This window comes from Charadrius vociferus, unplaced genomic scaffold, assembly GCF_000708025.1.
Source record: "Charadrius vociferus isolate BGI_N301 unplaced genomic scaffold, ASM70802v2 scaffold341, whole genome shotgun sequence".
NCBI lineage: Eukaryota > Metazoa > Chordata > Aves > Charadriiformes > Charadriidae > Charadrius > Charadrius vociferus.
The window spans coordinates 2,436,835-2,455,789 of NW_009646847.1; the positions used below are offsets into that span (position 1 = coordinate 2,436,835).

Below are 18,955 nucleotides of genomic sequence, written 5' to 3' on the forward strand. Positions count from 1 at the left end.
AAGGTTCTGTAGGATTATTTTTGGATCCTGCACATGTTTCACCACACAATTAATCTGTTTGTCAGAAATACTAGTTAACTTCTTCTCTTTACTATTTTCCTTTACGAGTGATTTTTCTCTATTATATAAGATGAAACTGCCCCTACCCTGTCAAAGGGTAGAATTTCGATGCTTTTGATGCAGTTTATTAAAGATTTTTCAACTGCGCACTAGGCATTACAATAAAATATTTTAATTTTTATAAAGTTTCATAATTGAATATTTTACTTCATTTATAGCTCATCTGCAATATTTATTTAGTCTTTTTACATGTCTTTACTTAGTTAAAACGCAGAGAGATAAATATGGTTGTTACTTTGCAGGGAAGATTCAGTACATTAATATAAACTGTACACTAATTCCCCCAAAGCATATATATATGTTGTAAACCTGAAGACTTTTTACACAGCTGCTTATTGCTAAACAGTGCCTTGTCCAGAAGGGGACAATCTGTGTCTCTAATTGCTGTCACTGAAGCTGAGATTCATTATGTGACTTTCCCATTAAAATGTGAGCATTAATTTGTATAATGAAATATCACCCACTGCAGTGTTCATTAGCCATGCCCTACTGTATACTGCACATTGTTAGCTACCTAGAAACTGTAGTTAATTTCACTAATGGATATTTCCCTACTTAGTGTTTGGTAGGAAATTTATACTGTAACATTACCTCTTAAACTTTTAAGGAAATTTAAATTCAATCAATTATTTTCAACAAAAGTTTGGGATGTCATTAAGACAGGAGAAAAGGCATGCTGCACAACGTTAAGGATGGGAAATCTGGAGAAATCTAGAGAAATGAAAAGTCCTTTTAGTTCATCTTAGAAATGTAAGAATAAAGGATGTTCAATACCAAAATTGTCTCCTCTTGGAGCACACATACCCATTTTCCTTAATTATTCATATTGCTCATCCCACTACAAGCGCCTTCAGAGAATGGCAACAGGCAGTCTTTTTTTAGGAAGAAAATGTGAATTGAATTCATTTAAAACAGCACCATTTTTACTGTATTTCATCAGTTCATCTAAGCAAGTTTTAAAATCGGCTAATCACATTTCCGAGGGAAAGTGCAGTAACACTGTAAATGTATAGAATACATCTAATATGTGTCGGATGTGTGTCATACATATCGTAACATGCTCTCAGTCAACGGACGCAGCCCTGCCAAGTTTTTTTCTTCCTATACCTCTCTTTCTTCGGTTTCTTCTGTTTAGCACAACCCAAACCTTCTTCAAAGCTCTACTTTGCTCGTGCACATTATTCTTTTTTCATTACTCAAGGGATTTAACTGTGCCAGTCATGCTGGGAATAAACCTCAGCACCTAATGACCACACAGACCCAAACTGGTGTACATCTGCAGTAGCTTCTGAATGCTAACGCAAGGTGCCAAGTGGTGCCCAAGCTAACCCGAAACCAGCCCTTTCAGAATGTGTCGCTTGTCAAAGGTAGAACATAAGAAATTTTCATTTTTTACGCTTACCTGTTTCTGTGCAGTCTAAAGGCCTAGAGATGTAAAGTAAAACCCACACCCATTTATTTGATGTCAGTGGGAATTGAGAGTGCTCAAGAACATAAAGAAGATGCTCAGCTCCTTGAATGAAGGAACCTTACACTGCTGCCCGCAGAGGGGAAAAATGGAAACTCTGGAAGCATCTAGCATATCGCACATTATGGGTCTGAGATACTTAGATGGTTTTCTTTTTCATAAAGGCTGAGCATCTCTAAGCCTTCTGTGTTATAACCGTCTCAGCTGTACTATATATTAGTTTATAACCAGCAAGCTGTATCACAAAGTGGCCGGTCCACCCACATGCCTATCGTGCACTCCTGGTGCATATACACACTTCGCCCTTGATTCTGCAACTCTCCACACAGTGAATTTGTATGAACTGAAGTAGGTAGCTTTGCAGCAGCAGGACCATACAGCCCGCCGCTGTTCACTGGCCAATATAAAGAAGTCATCTAGGAGGGCTGCGGGAGTTCTGTCTGTCCTCTCTAAGCCCCAAGGCTCTGGAGCGTTTTGCCCTGCGAGTCCTTCCTCTCTTCTCTCAGGGTCGAACTAAGGAACTGTCTCGTCCTTCAACTGTTTTTAGAGCAAGAGGAGAAACTCTGATTTCACATAATTATGCCCTTTTCTTCTTATCATATGGGAACAATCAGAAATCATATCTTACTATCTTCCCTTAAAGCTCTTCCTGGCTGAATATCATTGAATTAGATAAGAAGAAAAATCCTCTGCAATCGTGTGTTGGGACTCAACTGAGCGTGCTAAATAAAACCTTGATTTATTTGATTATTTTTTTACCTTCAGAAGCTTATTATATGATAGCAAACTCCACAGAAACTGAGACTCAGTGCAGAGAAGGTTGCAACAATGAAATATCCAAGGGAAAAAAGAAGCAACCCAAGCCACTAGCTAAATCTTCCAAAACAGAGCACCGCTTCCTCCTCTTGTGGAGCATTAAATGCTTCTCTAGCTTTTTTGGGCCAACTGCCACAGAAGCACCTCCTGGCTGGGTGAGACTTTGGGTCTTGTCTTGGCATGCGTACCAAACCAACCTACTCGTGTGCCTCCAAACACACAGATGTTCGAAGGAACCTGACTTCTGCTGAACTGCTTGAGCTCATCTCTAACAAACAGGTGCTGTGAGAACAAGAACAGTAATTGAGTTAATGTAGTGGAGAAACACAGTAAAGTGTTTTTTATCAGTCAGTTATATGATCCAGGCATATAATAAAGACAGAGTGTGACATAAAAGGCAGGAAACTGTCCCTGATAAGTATGAGCTAACCAATATTTGTTTAATAACTGGTATCTATTACATCATTTCCATTTACTGCAAAGCAACTTAATTTTTATTTAATAACTCTAGTAATTTGCCAATTTACATTTTTATAATATTTATTAGGATTATTTCCAATATGTAAAACATTGCTCCATTTAAACATATTCTTGTCATTATTTACAAATACTTTGTTCTCAACCTAATGGAAACTGATCTTTATCTATTTTAAAATTATAATGATTTTTAAATATATTGCAAATGTTGTTTCAACAGTATGCATGATGTTTTCCCTTTTTTTGGTGATTTTATACATGGTTTATTTTTTCTTGTTTTAATTTTGTTTAGTCTGTTTCAATATGCAAGTTTTATGGAATATTTCCATTGCAATTAATCTACTTTCCATTAGTTCTAAGCCACAAATACCAAATGCGTAATCACTGCCATCTTTAAAACAAGAACAAAATGACCACTATACAATAAAGCAAAAGGGAGAGATGGGTATCCTCAGGTTATTTTAAAGAATTTTTCTTTGCATCTCCATTAGCAAAAATGTCAAACTGTTTGAACCTCATAGTTACAAGATTATTTTCCAATAAAATAACTACCATTTGTTTACTTTTACTACATTAGAGAGCTCACAAATAGGATTTTCACTGTGCTGCTTCTTTTTTTTCTATTTTTAACAAAGTCCAACACACAGAAAAGAATATTCCTGCCCTAAATGGTTTGCAATCCAATAGGACAAAACTACATTAGGGTTCTAAATTTTAAAATTCAGATCAAACCAGTGTAGTATACTCCTACTCTACAATCCAAAGAAAGAAGAAAAAATACAAAGAACAAACTTTCCCATCTCAGCAATGACATTTTTTTCTTTAAATAATTTGCAGCCTTCACTTCCAATTTTTCAAAACCAGAACTCACATTTGCAAACCCAACATTAAATATTACATCTGCTCAAACACACAGCAGAAACGTGCCTGCTGATTTTGGGAAGAGAGGAAAGTACTGCTTATCTGGTACTTCAGTGAAATAAAAATTAACAGTGAAGTTTTTCCAAATAGGAGGTACAACTGGAAATGATTTCTTCATGCAATTTATTTTACGTATCTATTAGAAAAGCAGCAGTAAAATTCTGAAATTAATGTAAAATGCTTTAAAAAGAAAATTACTCCACAATAACAGCGTCCACTATGTCTGTTTACAAAGAGAAGTACCCTGAATCTCCAGTTTTGCACCTTTTCCCAAAGCCTACTACGATACCTGAGACTTGGAAGAAAATATTATCATATGGGCCATATAGAGAATTTCTAGTGATGGCAACAGGACCTGAGGATATCAGCATTGTACAGATTTTTATTATGGATAGAGTAAGTCATCTTAAATGTAGACTGCCTTTACATGAACTTTACCATGCACGTACGTACTTTTAAGCAAACAAGGTATTTTAATTTAAATAGAGTGGTTATAGTTTACTGGTATGGAGAACAGTCCCCTCAATGAGTGACATACCAAAATAAAGTGAGAATCCAGACCAGCAGTAAGTCTCTGTAGGGTAGAAATGCTGTGATTGTTACTAAAATAAAACATGGTAAGTTTTACCATTGTGCAAAACATGGTAAGTTTTACTACTTACAAGTACTAAGTCGGGTGAGTTCTAGTGAAAAAAAAAAAAAAAATGCAGATCCATGAAGCTGATCTATTCATATGAACAGTGAGAGGTTAAAAATGAGCATGCTAAATGGAACAAAAATAGTAACTCTGAGAAAAACATAGAGAATCCCTAAGTAGACGCTAAGGAAGGCCTTTGAAGCAGTTAGTATAACTAAGTCTGAAACCAATAGGCTTATGCTATTGAAGGACAAGGGTAATTGAAGGAAACAGTGATGAAGCAGGGAAGGAGACAGAAATAACCTCAACTGGGAAAAGATGATTCTATTAAAGTGGTCTTTATCCAACAACACATTCCTTGTGCTTTTATTTAAGACTGTCATATATCTTTCTCAAAAGACTTCTTCCATCTAATGAGTCCAAGTCTACACTGGGAATTAAGGCTCCTAGCCACATATTATGTTACCCCCCCCGCACGGCATGTGTCGACAGTGCTCCGCTCACTTGTTCCTCTCACCTGTATGTATTCTCAAGTGGACCTTTAAGTGATGTGATGTTCTGAACGTTTTTCCACAATATGGGCAGTCTTTCATGGCAGAACCAAGGCTCCTGTCTCTCAGTAAAGCTGGCTGCTGGACTCCTACAGATCTCCCAGCTTCTTCTCCAATGTCTGCAACACAGAAACGTTCTCACATCACTTCAGCACATGTCAGAAGTTGTTCTCACTAAAACTGCTAACACAACACAAAGTTAAACATGTCAATACTACACCTGTCTGTTTCATTCTTTAAATCTGACAGAACGCTGACAATTCATGTATTTTCTTGTTATTGTCTTAAATTATTTCATCTTTCCTATCATCATTTTAAGCAGCATATGGTACCTTTATATTGAACTGAATTATACAAGAAAAGAAACAGCTGTGTCAGCAGCTGGTTTGATTTCTTCTTTTGCTTAGTTCCTATTAATTTTTCCCCAAAAAGTTTTAGATTGTTGTTTTGTTGAATCTATTTAATTTATAACTATTGTGAAAATCTGTATGCTTTTAGAGGGAAAAAGTTTGCATGAGTATATTAAAACCTCCCATAACAACACAATTGTGTTGCAGTGACGGGAGAGTCCAACAGGACTGGCGATGTCTAAACCCAAAGCCAACCAACTGCCTTCTGCAACATTTCAGCATTGGCGTTACGACACAGGACCTAGCGAGCGACCTGATGTCATGGGAAAGGCAATGAAAAAATTGGTCAGATGAGGGGGAATTCTTTCTCCCTCTCACCCACAGCTCCGGGGTTTTCTCCGTCAGTATTCACAGCTACACTTACTGTTTGCATCGTAATACAGTAAGTGAGACTCCAGGACATCTCTCCTGATATAAAGAAAGAGTCATTCTCAGCCATCTTGAATGAGCCACTATTATCCGAGCAGGCTATGAACATAGTAACTTACAAAAGACTGACATGAAAATTGCAAAAATGTAGGGCATTTTTAAAATGTCATTATTCAAACCACACAAGGCTCATCTATCGTCTTGTACTTACAGGGTTATGTAATAACACATATATATATCAATTCACAATTTCACCAATCTTGTACTTACAGGGTCATGTAATAACACATATATATATATATCAATTCACAATTTCACCAAACAAGTACCATGGCAAATGGCAAATGTTGAAATTCCAAACCAGATTTACGCTACTGGCACACCACAGAGGGGCAATACACACGGACACATCGTCACACCCCGATGCAAAAGCTGAGCTATGTGGGTTACACCGAGGTGGGGAGCATACAGTTAAACTCTGCATGCAGAGTCTTGATTATTTCAACCATAAGCCACTGACTAAAAACGTTCTGTCTTTACCCATTTGATACGTAACTAAAGCTGTCAGGAAACATAGTGCAGTTTACAGAGCATTGCCTTTTAAATGGAAGTGATGGGACATAAGAAAGACTTAAACATTTGGCTCTAATAAAAACTATTCACACAGTAACAGAGACTCAAACACCACATTTCTGGAAAAGGTAACACTAACAGGCATTTCATTATTTATCATAAAATACTCCCTCTAAACTATTTTGCTGAAAGCTGAAAGAAGGGGATGACAGAGTGATTAAAAAAAAAAGTATATATAAATGCTTATCTTAGTCATGTATGTAATCAAGCTACTGCTAGTTTTTAAAAGGCAAAATGATAGTTTTCACATCGCATTCTCATTTAACATTTTCTGATTGTTCTTAGAATGCAGAGTTAAAGGACAATATTTAAGTTAGAAAGCTAGTAACTGTCATTTTGAATTATTCACAAGTATGTAAAGTAACATACTGCAGGAGTTTATTTTGTCTTTAGGAGTCCAGGAAAACATATGTAGGTGCTAGTCTATAATTCCAATCTCCCTAAAGAGTTTAGATTTTCCTCTTTTTTTCTCCTCCAAAGTTGTATATAATCATGTCTTAAGCTGCTTCAGGAAAAAATGAATTCCTGAGTGCAAAAAGATTTTTCTGAAGTGCAAAATACAAAATGCATGATGATAAACTGCAGGATTTTATTTTGGTTTTCAATAAATACTATATGAGCGTTATAGATAAATATATAGATAAAGCTAACAAGCCACTCAGGAGAAATTTACCGAATAAGCCTACTAGTTATGTTTTGCTATATGTCACTCTAAATGATGGCCTGTTATCCATTTGCCTTTTATCTTTCTATCTAGAATATGTGTGGCCCAATAAAAAAGAATAAATTTGTAAGATAAACAGCTCGCTTTGCCGATTTAAGAGTCTAATTTTCACTTTACACAAAATTGAATTTTTTCAAGGCAGCGAGACGACTGAGTTTACTCTAGCACTAATCCCTCTGAAAAAGCAAACTGAAAACAACAATGAAGCAAAGAAAGATGTGGGTGGTCTGAAGAGTTTTCTTTTAGATTTAAGTAGACATACAGTAGATAGCTCTGAAGGCTTTGCTCCAACAGGGGCCTTACCTTGAAGAATTTTTCTTCCCACAGTGAAAGCATTCCTAAGACTTTAAAGCTGGGCTGAGGGGTTTTCTTTTGAATTCCTCTGCCTACAAAGCCCACCGAAGCACTGGAGGCCATCGCTACCTGAATGAGCAGCTTTACATCCAAGTTCTTTTATTTCAAGCAATGAAAAGATACGTTCAAGGCTGCCGGCTCTGCCCATCAAATGCTACCCCAACTTCTTACGAGGGCCCCATTTTGGCAAATCATACCTATTTGTCAAGGCACTTAAGTCTAAAACGTGCTTAACTTTAAAATGCATTTAAGTCTCGCTGACTCTGTTGCCAAGGTTTTTTTATACCGAGTCTCTTAAAGCAATCCATGGAAAGTGAAGGGGGAAAGAAGCGACACAGAAAGAGGAGAAGAGTTCAGCAAGGAAAAAGTTAAGCAGCAAACTGGCGAGTACTGACTATGCCAACAACAGGGTATGTGGAGAATGAAAAATCTTCAGTTTTACCGATAATCGCGTATTCTACACCTCTGATGTGCCCTTTCTCCTGCTACTGAGATCCCCTTCCTAAGTCGGAACTCTCAGTTCTGTTAAATTGTGCAAAACTATAGTAATGTTTTACAGACCTGCAGAACTAGGATTAGCCCCAGCAAATTAATTTAATTTATGATTTACTTGGGATTTGTGCTATGGGTTTTAGGCTGCTCAATTCTGAGGATAAAAGATCAGGAAGGAAAGAGAGCAGTTACTTATCTTACATCCATTGTGGTTCACTGAGTTATGTGGTCGACATGATGTGCACTCGATGCCCGTGAGGTTACACTGCTGTTTTTACTATCTACTTCCATTATAGGCAGGTCTACGTGCTGAATGTCTTCCTGCCCATCCCTACCTTTCCTGATTCGAGTGCAGGAAACAACAGAACAGGGTATAAAATATCTCGTAGATGTACATCCTCGATGCCAAGCTTCCCAGCCCTGTCTCCGAACTTACTTTCCCTGAGCTTTCCTTTCACTTTGAAAGCGCACCTTCACAGCAAAAGTCACGGGGAGAAGTGCAAAAAGCAACGTTCAGTTCTGTGTATGAAACCGGCCTTTGTGTCAGTAGAAGGCAACAGCTGTGGGATCTCCAGCTGCCTCGTACGCCGTACCTGCTGGGCAGGAACATCCCGCTCCGTGGCGCAGGACTGGGAGGAATTCAGCCATGAAGCAGCTTCTGGGGTGGTATGACACGACATCTCTTGCATACCACACCACAGCTACACTTGTAACTGACTGTGCGCCCGTTCTCATGGGACAAACGCAAGGAAAGAAAGTTGACTTTAACATCCCTATCAGAAGGGGGCAATTAGCTGCATAACGAAGCCAATTTGGCCCAAAGGTGAACAAAGCTATTTGCCACAGAGACTGAAATTAAAATTAAGCAATCCATAAGATCAGCATTTGAAGGACTAGCCCATCTCCAGACTGATGCTCACTTCTCAGGAGAGGAGGGACAAAAAGCCCCCCCTCCTCCCCTAGCATGACCCACGTAGTGCTGCAGGCTGCTACCACATCCCCGCCGTACCCGGAAAGGAAATTTCCACAGAACCAGATAACTCCAAAAACCAGTTTTGAGCCGGGAGCGCTTTTACATTAGCAGGTGAAAAGAAAGTGAGAAACACACCAGTGAATCCTTTTTTAGAGCAGGTATCTTACTAGGTCTCAGAAACGACCTACCCAGGAACGAGGTGCTGCCGCGGCTGGCGGTGCCCTCCGCTAGAAGAAAGAAGACAACCTGAGGTTGATAGAGAATCTGTGTGCTCAAAGCAGAAGCTTTCTGGGCAGTCATATGAAGAGCAAAAGAAAAAGAGTTATTGGAAATTTCCATCTATGTTCTGTAGGACTGGTCTACCTGTCTGGGATGAGTCTGTAAACACGATTAGAAAAGGACTGATAGCTTTTGTAAAAAGAAACCTGTTTTCAGTCAGTTAGGTACCAGCACCGACTTCCGTCATGTCAGCAGCCAGATTTTCAAAGGAGCACCTACGTACATGTCCTCTAAATTTTACGGGAGTATTTATCTGCTGCATGTGTGTGAAAGTGCGGGGATTCACAAAGAGGTACTTTCATGTTCGAAGGAGCTAAATTACAGTCCTCCTGCGAGCTAAATTATCAATGAAGTCAGTTGGAATTTGTCGACACAAGGATTGCCAAATTAGCCAAAACCAAGCAATCACATGGAAAAGGTAATCAACTCACAAAATAGGTAATCACGCTTACAAGTATGTTTGCTCTAGCACATTTTTCAGACATTATTAAAGAACCCTTTGAAAATGTGGCCAGAAGCCTTTAAAGCTGCACATAATCCCAGATTTTCATATGTTTCTGAAATTCAAAATATTTGTAGTTCTTTAGAACTGCCTGTAAAAGTTAATGAAACGTGGTGCAATGAGAAGTGGTAGTGACCACCGTTTTTCTTCGATGATCCATAAACCACCCAGATTTGCCCATCTTGTGGTAGGAAAAATTATATCCTGAATCTAATGTCAAGAAGGGAGTTAGAAGATAGTCAGTGTGTTAATGCTGTCACTGCTGCCACCTTTACGGAAGTATGCCTGGAATCGACCACCTCTGGGAAGCACTATAGGATACGCAAAGTTTCTGGGAAAACATGCTTGCCTATTCCTTAGAGAAAGCTTTAATAATATGGAAAATAGTGGAAAACAGGAATATAATTAGGGATCTAATTAGCCATATTCTTCTAGCTACCTGAAGTAGCTTCAATTAGTATGCTTCGATGTGAATGAGAACAGAATCTGGCCCAGTGCTCATAATTTGAAATCAGAATCCTATTAGCAGATGTGACTACACTTTTTTGCTAGTGAAGTTCGTGGCTTAAAATGAAAAAGTCTAATATTACTAAATATTACAGTTATATTTTAGGCCTCCGGAAAGAGTTACTAATGTCTTCGGTCAGGAACAACTTGCTGTCTCTATTGTTTCATCAAGGATTTAGGTTTTATAATGACCATATATGGGAATCTTAAACTGTTAGGCATTAATATGGATTGGCAGAGAATTTGTTTAAACAGAGAGCTATTTTAGAAGAGAATTGGAAAGGAGGCCTACTAGTGAGAAAGCGGCATTCACATTGTTTGTATTATTAGAAATAAAGATTATACCAAAGGTTCCACTGGTAAATAAAAAGATATCGCTTCTGACATCAGACTTCCCACTCAGCCCCCTGAACCACACAGGCAAACAAAAGGCACAAACTGCCCTGCCTCTGCTACCGGTTACTGCATTGGCAGATTTAAATTTAAAATACAATCTAAAGCAAACGGAAGTAAAATGCTCACAACCATTTATACGAGGCAAGACATTTCGACACGGGCAAATGGCAGTCTCAGACGACACCTCGGGCTGCAGGGGAGCTCTCCGCACGGTATTTCAAGCACAGGAGAAAGGGAGCCAAAATATTCTAAGCAATTTTTTAGTGACTGGTAGGCTGGTGACTTGGGGGCAGCACATACACCTTAAGCCCTGACGTGGAGCACATGACACACTTGAAGATCGGTGGTTTTCACACCTCATGGGTGCAAAACGCTGAGCACGACAATACTGCCTATATGCAAACGATGGTTATATCTTAATGTGTTTCACTGTGGTACACATTCTGAGAAACATGCAAGAGGCTGTATACACAGCACAAAGAGACATCAATAGACACTTAACCAAAAATTAAGCTTTTGTTTATCACAAAATGTTTCTTATCCTCTTTTTTCATTTTAATCAAATTCCCTACAGAGTTTTTGTTTTAGAGTTCTTAGCAGTCTTACTTTTCAAATTGTTCTAAATCTTTAAAACCTTTTAAGATAATCAAAGTTCAAACACAGTTTCTGAGCACATAATTTTAGCTGCCTGATTTGTTTGAAGACTCATGTGACTAAAAGACACAGAAAACCAAATGTAGTACTTAAAAACAGGGTTGGTTACTTGCCATTAACTTCGAGCTCAGTTTGGACTGGAAATTAAGCATATGAAAAAAATGGGGGTTTTTTTGAGAGAACATTTTTTGCACGAGACCTTTTTATCTGTATCTTTTTTTTTTTTTAAAGAAAGACGACATCTTAAGCACCTTACAGTGTCTTTCATTTAACAGTTGGCAGAAGGAAACTCCCAGATGAACATTGGCCTGTGCCTTTCTCTTTAACCAGCTGAGTGATCCAAGCTTTTAATAAAGCTGTTCCAATTATTGTAAAAGTCATCTAGTACCTTATAGCCACAAATATTGACAGTTTATTGCACAACGCATTCATGACATTTGAAGGTCACATCATACATAATACATACACTTTTATAAAAGTGTCTGGAACAAAGAGATACATGATCAGCAATTACATCTTACCATTTGAGAGTGTGATTTTATACTTATTTAAAATGAAATACTATGTGACATGCAAATTGTTAATAAAACACAAAATAGTTCATTTTCTGTATTTTTTTTAATTAATCAGCGATACTGAATTCAGTTGTACAAAATCAACAGAATGCAGTCCGTGCCCCAAGAAGATTACAGTTACATACCATTATCCTGCAAACCATCACACATCTTAGCTCAGCATGAGAAGAAAGTAAGCTTCCCACTTTAATCTCACTACTGTATACCTCTCCACCCCTACTGAATTCAATGAAACTTCAACACTTAGATTTGAATCAGGACCTTAGCATATTATTGAAATATTAGTTTTGATAAAATTGCGTCAAAATGAAATGGAAAATAGTGCTGAAGAATTTTTTTTATATATGCACTGCAGGCATATCAAACTTCATCCTCTCCCAAAGCTCATGACTTATGAGGCTATTCTAAAATCACACACACATGCACAAACAGCATCATTAAAAAGTGTAAGTTGCAATTTATGCAGTCAGACCTCTGTGCACAGTCCTTCAATGAAGTCAACAAACATCAGGAATACACAAAGCATGGCCATGAGAGTGCTTGTCTTTGGTTAAATAGTCTTCATTTTTATGGCATCTCCACTAGGTCCCGGAACCTCCAGCTACCTAATGAGAGCTGAGTTTGCAGCGAATGACCGTGGATCACTACATCGTTCCCTCTAACACCACTTCTGCTGGTTTGTTTCAAAATCCTGCTATCTTATTTCCTAAGCCCTTCACGTGCAAGACACTTCCACCGTCCAACTCCTTCACTGTCTTTTCAGTTCTGCTACTCCAAAATCACAGCTTTGAAATCCCACTTCCCTCATTTGACTGTATCGATCAAAGCACTTCAGATCCCAAGTCACTGAGTTTGCCCGGACGATGTTCATGAAATTCCACTTTCCACAGGAAAAGTGGATGCTTTTAAAGAGGATGTACTTTGTCATTTATCGATAATGAATGATGGGTCTCTTTGCTATTGAACGTAACACTAGTTACTCTCAGTGATGAGTTTCTGCTTGTTCCTGCCTTCTTCAGAAGTGCACATCTGAGCTGCCAGAACACCTTATTGTACTTCTCTGTACAGAACGTGTATCTTCACAAACAAAGCAGATACTTACTCTTTGGATCATCTATGCTGGGCTTAAATATGTAGTCATGGATCTTTCCTTGGTATTTTGCCAATGTTCTTTGTCATCTATCCTCAAAATTTACTCTGATGTTCCTTTCTATTTCTGACAGCAATGTTAGCTCCCAAACCTTCCATACGACATACTTTCCACGGTTTTCTCCTCCTTTTCTTAAAACAAGATTAGAACATTATGGATTTTTATCAAATGATCATGTCATTAGTGGTCTGTGATTCTCATGTAAGCCCATCAGCCTGTCTCACTAGTTTTCTTACCCAAACCCTTGACTCACCTGTGATGGCTTCGATCTTGTCACCTCAATTTGAAACGAACACCTGATTACTGACCAGAGAGGACAAGGTCTTTCCACACTTCATACAGATTGTTTACTGCTTTTGAGAAAATTCCAGTGGGGAATCTAAGCAGAGAAGCTATCCAACTGGACCATCTTTTGGATTTGTATGTGTTATTTTTAGGCAGGTGTTCAGGTACCAGATGGCCTTAAAGCCCGTACTGCTCAGGTTATAGCAGCTTCTACAGGCTGTCTGCATCATATTCCCATCTCTGAGATTTGCAGAGTGGCTACATGGAGCTTGATAAACACTTTTACCTAGCATTGCTCTCCTGATGCCAAGGCTAGATCAGATATCCAATTTGGGAGAGTTGCCTTACAGTCCCTCTTTAATTAAGTACTCCTGATCTCCCACTCCTGGGATGGATTGCTACTGCTGATTAAGCTCCAGAAGTAAGGATCTGTGGAGGCAATTTCATGAGGGAGAAAATGAAGTTGCTAGCTAATCAACTAAAATAACCATTAACTGGACTTCTGTGAATGAATATATTGCCTTCTTCCTGCTTCCATGCTTACCCTGTTTCTTACACATGTTAGTGTCTCCACATACCTATAAACCAAACGGGTAAGAGGTACTTCATTATCACCTCTGTCTTGTTCCTAAACTACGTGTGGGACAAACAGAAGCATTTGGTTCAGTGTACAGGCTGCACTATGAAGAAAATCCAAGACCGTGTCAGTAAGCCATAGGAAAGATGGTGAATCTGGGTGGAAGGGAGTGGTATTGAACCTGTCTTCTCCAGGTTCTTCCCACGTGCCCAACAATGCAGAGTCTGTGAGATTTTAAAAGGCACAAATTTAACACCCAACTCCACATAGTTTTCAAAATCCATTAATATCTCTTAAAATCTTTTGAGCAGTTGTATGGAAATATTTAATACCTACACTGGCCAAGTTTCACCCTGAGTTGCTGGGCTTAAACAAATCCAAAAAACAAACAACAGTTTTTCAAGTCAGAACCGCAGATTTGCCTACACTGTAAGTAGCTCTCAGGGCATCAGCTATCATTGGAGAAGTTTTTGCATACTATTGAATAAGAAAACCCCTTTTCATTACAATTATCTTATCAAAGGGTGGCAAAATCAGCATAGAAATGCTGGTAGCAGGTCACCAGGTTTTACAAAAAATCATTCTAATAAAGAAAAAAGTAAAGTATTTAAAATGGCACAGGAACATCTTTTTGTAGACACCAGTAAGAAAGAAACCAACCATAAAATCAGTCACATAAAACCGACTGCACAGGTAGATAAATTACTAATTTCCCCCCCAACAAAATGAGAAAGAATTAAAGACTGTTGTTCCATTTACAGATTACTGATTACAGAGGTGCTGACAGAGTCTCCAAAAAGTGAATAATGCCACAGTGTGTGTTACAACTTTTGGACAGACTATGATAGGATAGACTTCTCCAGTATCCTTATTTTCTTACTTTTTACTTTCCAGTGCTGCTTTCACACTAAATGACCTCATTGAGTTAATACAAATACCTCTGTAAATAACTTTTCTCCTGTTTAACTTCTTTGGCACATGCCACTTAAGTATAATTTCCAACTTCTCTCCCTATTTCACAAAAAATAAGCTGTACTTGCATAAACACTTATGAGCAACTCTGAACTGCTGAATCTATTTTACTAGCACCCTTTTTCTATAAATAAAATATGTTAATTACATGAGTTTCACTATAACAGAAAAATATTGATTACATTCATTACTTCTAATCTAAAGAAGGGATCCTTTAACTGTTTGTTGTTGGTTTTTTTTTTCCCCTCATTGGTTTAACAGTGTATTGTGGGCATACTGAGACCACCATATCTTTTAACATGGTATTATATGAATGGGCTCATTAATTATTTTTTTTTACTACTAATGCTGTATCTCAAAAAGTACATTACTAGGTCAACCTGTATCCATGATTTGTAAAATAGCTTTAAAATACACCGATAGCATGCTATTTGTGGGCTTCAAAAATATGAAATGCTGCCTATGGAGTCAGTATATCAATAATCCAGTTTGCCTTTTCTACTACGAAAATATAAAATTTTTCATCTGAACTATACTGGTAAAAAAAGAGAAAAAATACTATTTTGAAAGCTCTCCTCTGATTTAGCTGAGCTTGTGGCAATAACTGGTTTAGGCATAGGCTTCAGTATGCTGGAATGATCCTGAAACTAATTTTGCATGTGTTGGAGTTGGACTCTGGCCATGCACGTCAGTATGCTGGAACAGAGTTATCTAAATCCTGAGCCTTATTTTACATGTGCTGGTGTTGGACTGTGGCCCTGCAATCTTTTAGGTCTCCATCTGTAGCTATCAAAGCCAGGGTGTGCCCAGCCACTCGCTACTGCTCACTGCTTTCCTTCCACAGGAAAGCTACAGGCTCACAACCACCCTCCCACACATCGGTGCAACCGCGAGATCTTCAGAGCCCTGGCAGGTCTCATCAACCGTCCTTAAAGCCTCTTTGCTGCTACGGACGGCCTTTTGCAGCACATCACGCTTCTTACAGCACTGTAATTCTAAACAGTTATCAAGTTCCACATCAGTGACGAGAAATATCAACCTCTCGGACAGATGTTCCCTCAGATTGAGTGAGTTAATTCTTCTTTCAATACCAGGTAAAACAACTCACTAATTTTTGAGCAAGCTATGAAGACCGCAGCTCCCAGACTGACAGAAGGCCCCCATGAGTCGCCCAGCCTGCCAGAGCTTTCCCTGCAACCATCGGCCAAAGTGATTGGCAAAGTCCAGAGAGCCTAGTCAGAAGCTAGCGGTTGTTTTCTTCTGCGGAAGGGGACAAGAAAGGAAAAGACTGGGCACTAGGAAGCCACATTCCTCCAAAAACGCAACAAACAGTGGCTGTGCACAAATCTGGAACACCACCAGAGAGGCAGTAACGGGGACTGGGCAACGCAAAAGTAGTTGTACAGAGTACTTATCGTCACCCTGAGGAGAACCAGTAACCTGCGGGGACATACAGGCTGATGGTAACACGGTACAAAGTTTTTGCAAGGCTCCTTCCACTGGTTTACAGTTCCGCCACATCAATCCACCAGCAAATATGGATTTTAACCCATCAGAAGCATCTATAAAATTAGGAGATAGTTTGGACTAAATTATTTGCTACCACATCTCCCTACCTGAAATTAATAACATTTTGTCTCTATGGAGCCTACCAAGCTGAGGAAACAACTGCACACTAAGGCCAAAATTAGACATCGCCATGAAGATTGGGCATTCTTCTGTGAGCGGACAGATAGAAGTGAGCTGCCTCTGAGACAGGGGAAGATTTATTTTAGAAGAAGGAAGGTTGTTCCGTCTCTTAACTTATTAGCAATGCACTTTCTTCAAACTCTAATGGTAAAAGAAATTCAAAACCCAGGTAGTCTGCATGCACGGAAGCACCTTTTGTTTAATAAATAATTCAACCATGTATTCCTTTTTAATTTAAAAATGGTCTGACTGAACAGTCAACAGAGTGAACTAAAGTTGGCAAAATACGGTGTTGAAAAATTAAAAAGTGTATTCAAGGCCGTATTCATTTGCTTCACTTCTCATACACTGGAGAGACAGGCTGTGCTGAAGTTCTAACTTTCTCTTTTTCTTTTAAATTATCCACATACAGTCACATGATGCTCACTTGATTTTGAAAGCTGCCGTGCCCTGGAATTAGTCTGTCTCTTTTTCTGTTACCAGCACAGCAGCCACTGCTCCTCTACCTCACGAACATCATCAGAAATGCAGCCAAAATGTTCTCGTGCACTCCTCTGCCATGCCTGTGAGGGCCAGACTTAACTATCGACCATCTTGGAAAAAAGAAATACTGGAAAACATTCTGGAAATATTCAGGCCATCATCTGAATTATGATCCCATATATTAATAACTGCATGGCAAGGTACAGGAAACACATCTGGTGGGAAAAATCTGCAGATAATGATGCAATGAAATCCATCTCGGGACTGAATTTGTAACACACGATTGCAAACACATACAAATACCTGGCATCAGTCGAATGCATTTGGTACTGACTGATCCGCTTGAAAACAGTCAAAAGTATGTGGGACTATCTTAAGTATGAATTCACAGCCTCAGTTTCTGTAAAACAAAGTTCTTAGCAGTGAGCAGCTGAAGATAAGAAGGAAAAAAGAAAATTCTTACACTTAGCCGTCTGCACCACAACATTTAAAAGAGTTTATTGAATCTTAGAGCAGACAGCAAGGAAAAAGTAATGCTGTGGCGAAATCTCCTTATTTCAGATTCCTGGAGATCTACCCATTCTGCCACACGTCCCAGAGCAGTGGCAGGTACTTAATGCCTTCCTAACAAAGCACAATCTTTTAGTCTCCACTCTGCTGAGTGTTTGATTCCATCGCTGTGAATAGCTTTATGATGCGTGAATGGCTTTATGATGTTTTGCTCCCTTTCTGAGCAGCCTCTTCTGAACCAATGACCACTCACGCAACATCCACCAACATGAAACTGCCAGCTTGGTGACGCTCACATGACATTAAGTGCTGACAGAAGGATATCTTATCTCAGATTATCTCTTTCCTTATATCTGTAAGATATACAGGAAAGATCTTTACAGGGAAGGAGAATAGGGGGAACCTAACCCTTACAAAGTAACACTGGCTTTAAAGAAAATGACTCAGCAGTAACAGTTCTCTCAAAGTGGGCATACTTATTTAAAACACATCTTCTTAGAGCCATGGGATAACAGACATGAGTCACAGTTGGAAGAGACAGAAGGTTCACAAGTACATCTTGAATAATTCCACAGCATATGGAGGAAGACCAGCTTTTCACCAAATTTTCACTATTCTGAACAGAATTAAAATTACCTGCATATTACCTAGGATGAAAACACTAACTGGACCAGATAAACACTTTCTACAGGTAGAAAACTTTCAATACCTTGCTCTGTTGTGACAAAACAGCCTATGAATTATACGTACAAAATAAATCTCTGAACCTGACAAAATCTGAACAAACGCATCAGGGTAACTATAGAGATTGTTTAGACCCAAACTCCTACCCCTGCAAGTCAGAGAGTCTTAAGATTCTAATTTTTGGCCGATTACTAGCTTACACTGAGACACTACGCAGTAAGTACCACCTCAGGGAACAGGCTAATTTGAACTCTGAGAATGCAGGCTACTGCATTTGGGGAGACACATGTTTCCGTGCCTTTTCAGGATGGTACTAGTGGGAGCCGCTCCAATAGCCTGGCAAGCCCCCGCAGAATTTGGTACACAACAAACTGGCTTGCAACCGATTGCATTTGAAAGCTGTCTACAGTGGAACTGGCCAACCTAACGAAGTAATGTATGGGGTTGAGAAAAGGTGAGCGGCAGTAGAAACTGGTCAAATGAAACGGAAATAACTTCAACAATTTTACTAGTCCTGGTTCTTTTCTGGCTACAGATTCTGTGGTATCACACTACATGCCCAGTCATGAGGGTCATACCTATTTCTTTCAAAAAGGGGATCCTGTTGACTAGTGGGCAGCGGAGCTCGCTGATACACGCTGAAACGTTTTGATGAAGGTTGGACAAGAAAAACCTGTCACTGCTTAACAGTCAGTAACTCTATACTGCTATCATACCAAGTTTTCCCCTAAAACTGCAGAAGAGTAG

General features: G+C 39.0%; 1 protein-coding gene across 1 annotated transcript in view; it reads right to left on the reverse strand.

Annotated features, from left to right (window-relative positions):
* ZNF536 (zinc finger protein 536) overlaps positions 1–18,955 on the reverse strand; it is a 70,062-nt gene that overhangs the window by 11,570 nt on the left and 39,537 nt on the right. Inside the window, exon 2 of the mRNA XM_009894058.1 lies at positions 4,957–5,109. Coding sequence (XP_009892360.1) covers positions 4,957–5,109 — 153 coding nt within the window. The remainder of the gene's footprint in view (positions 1–4,956; positions 5,110–18,955) is intronic.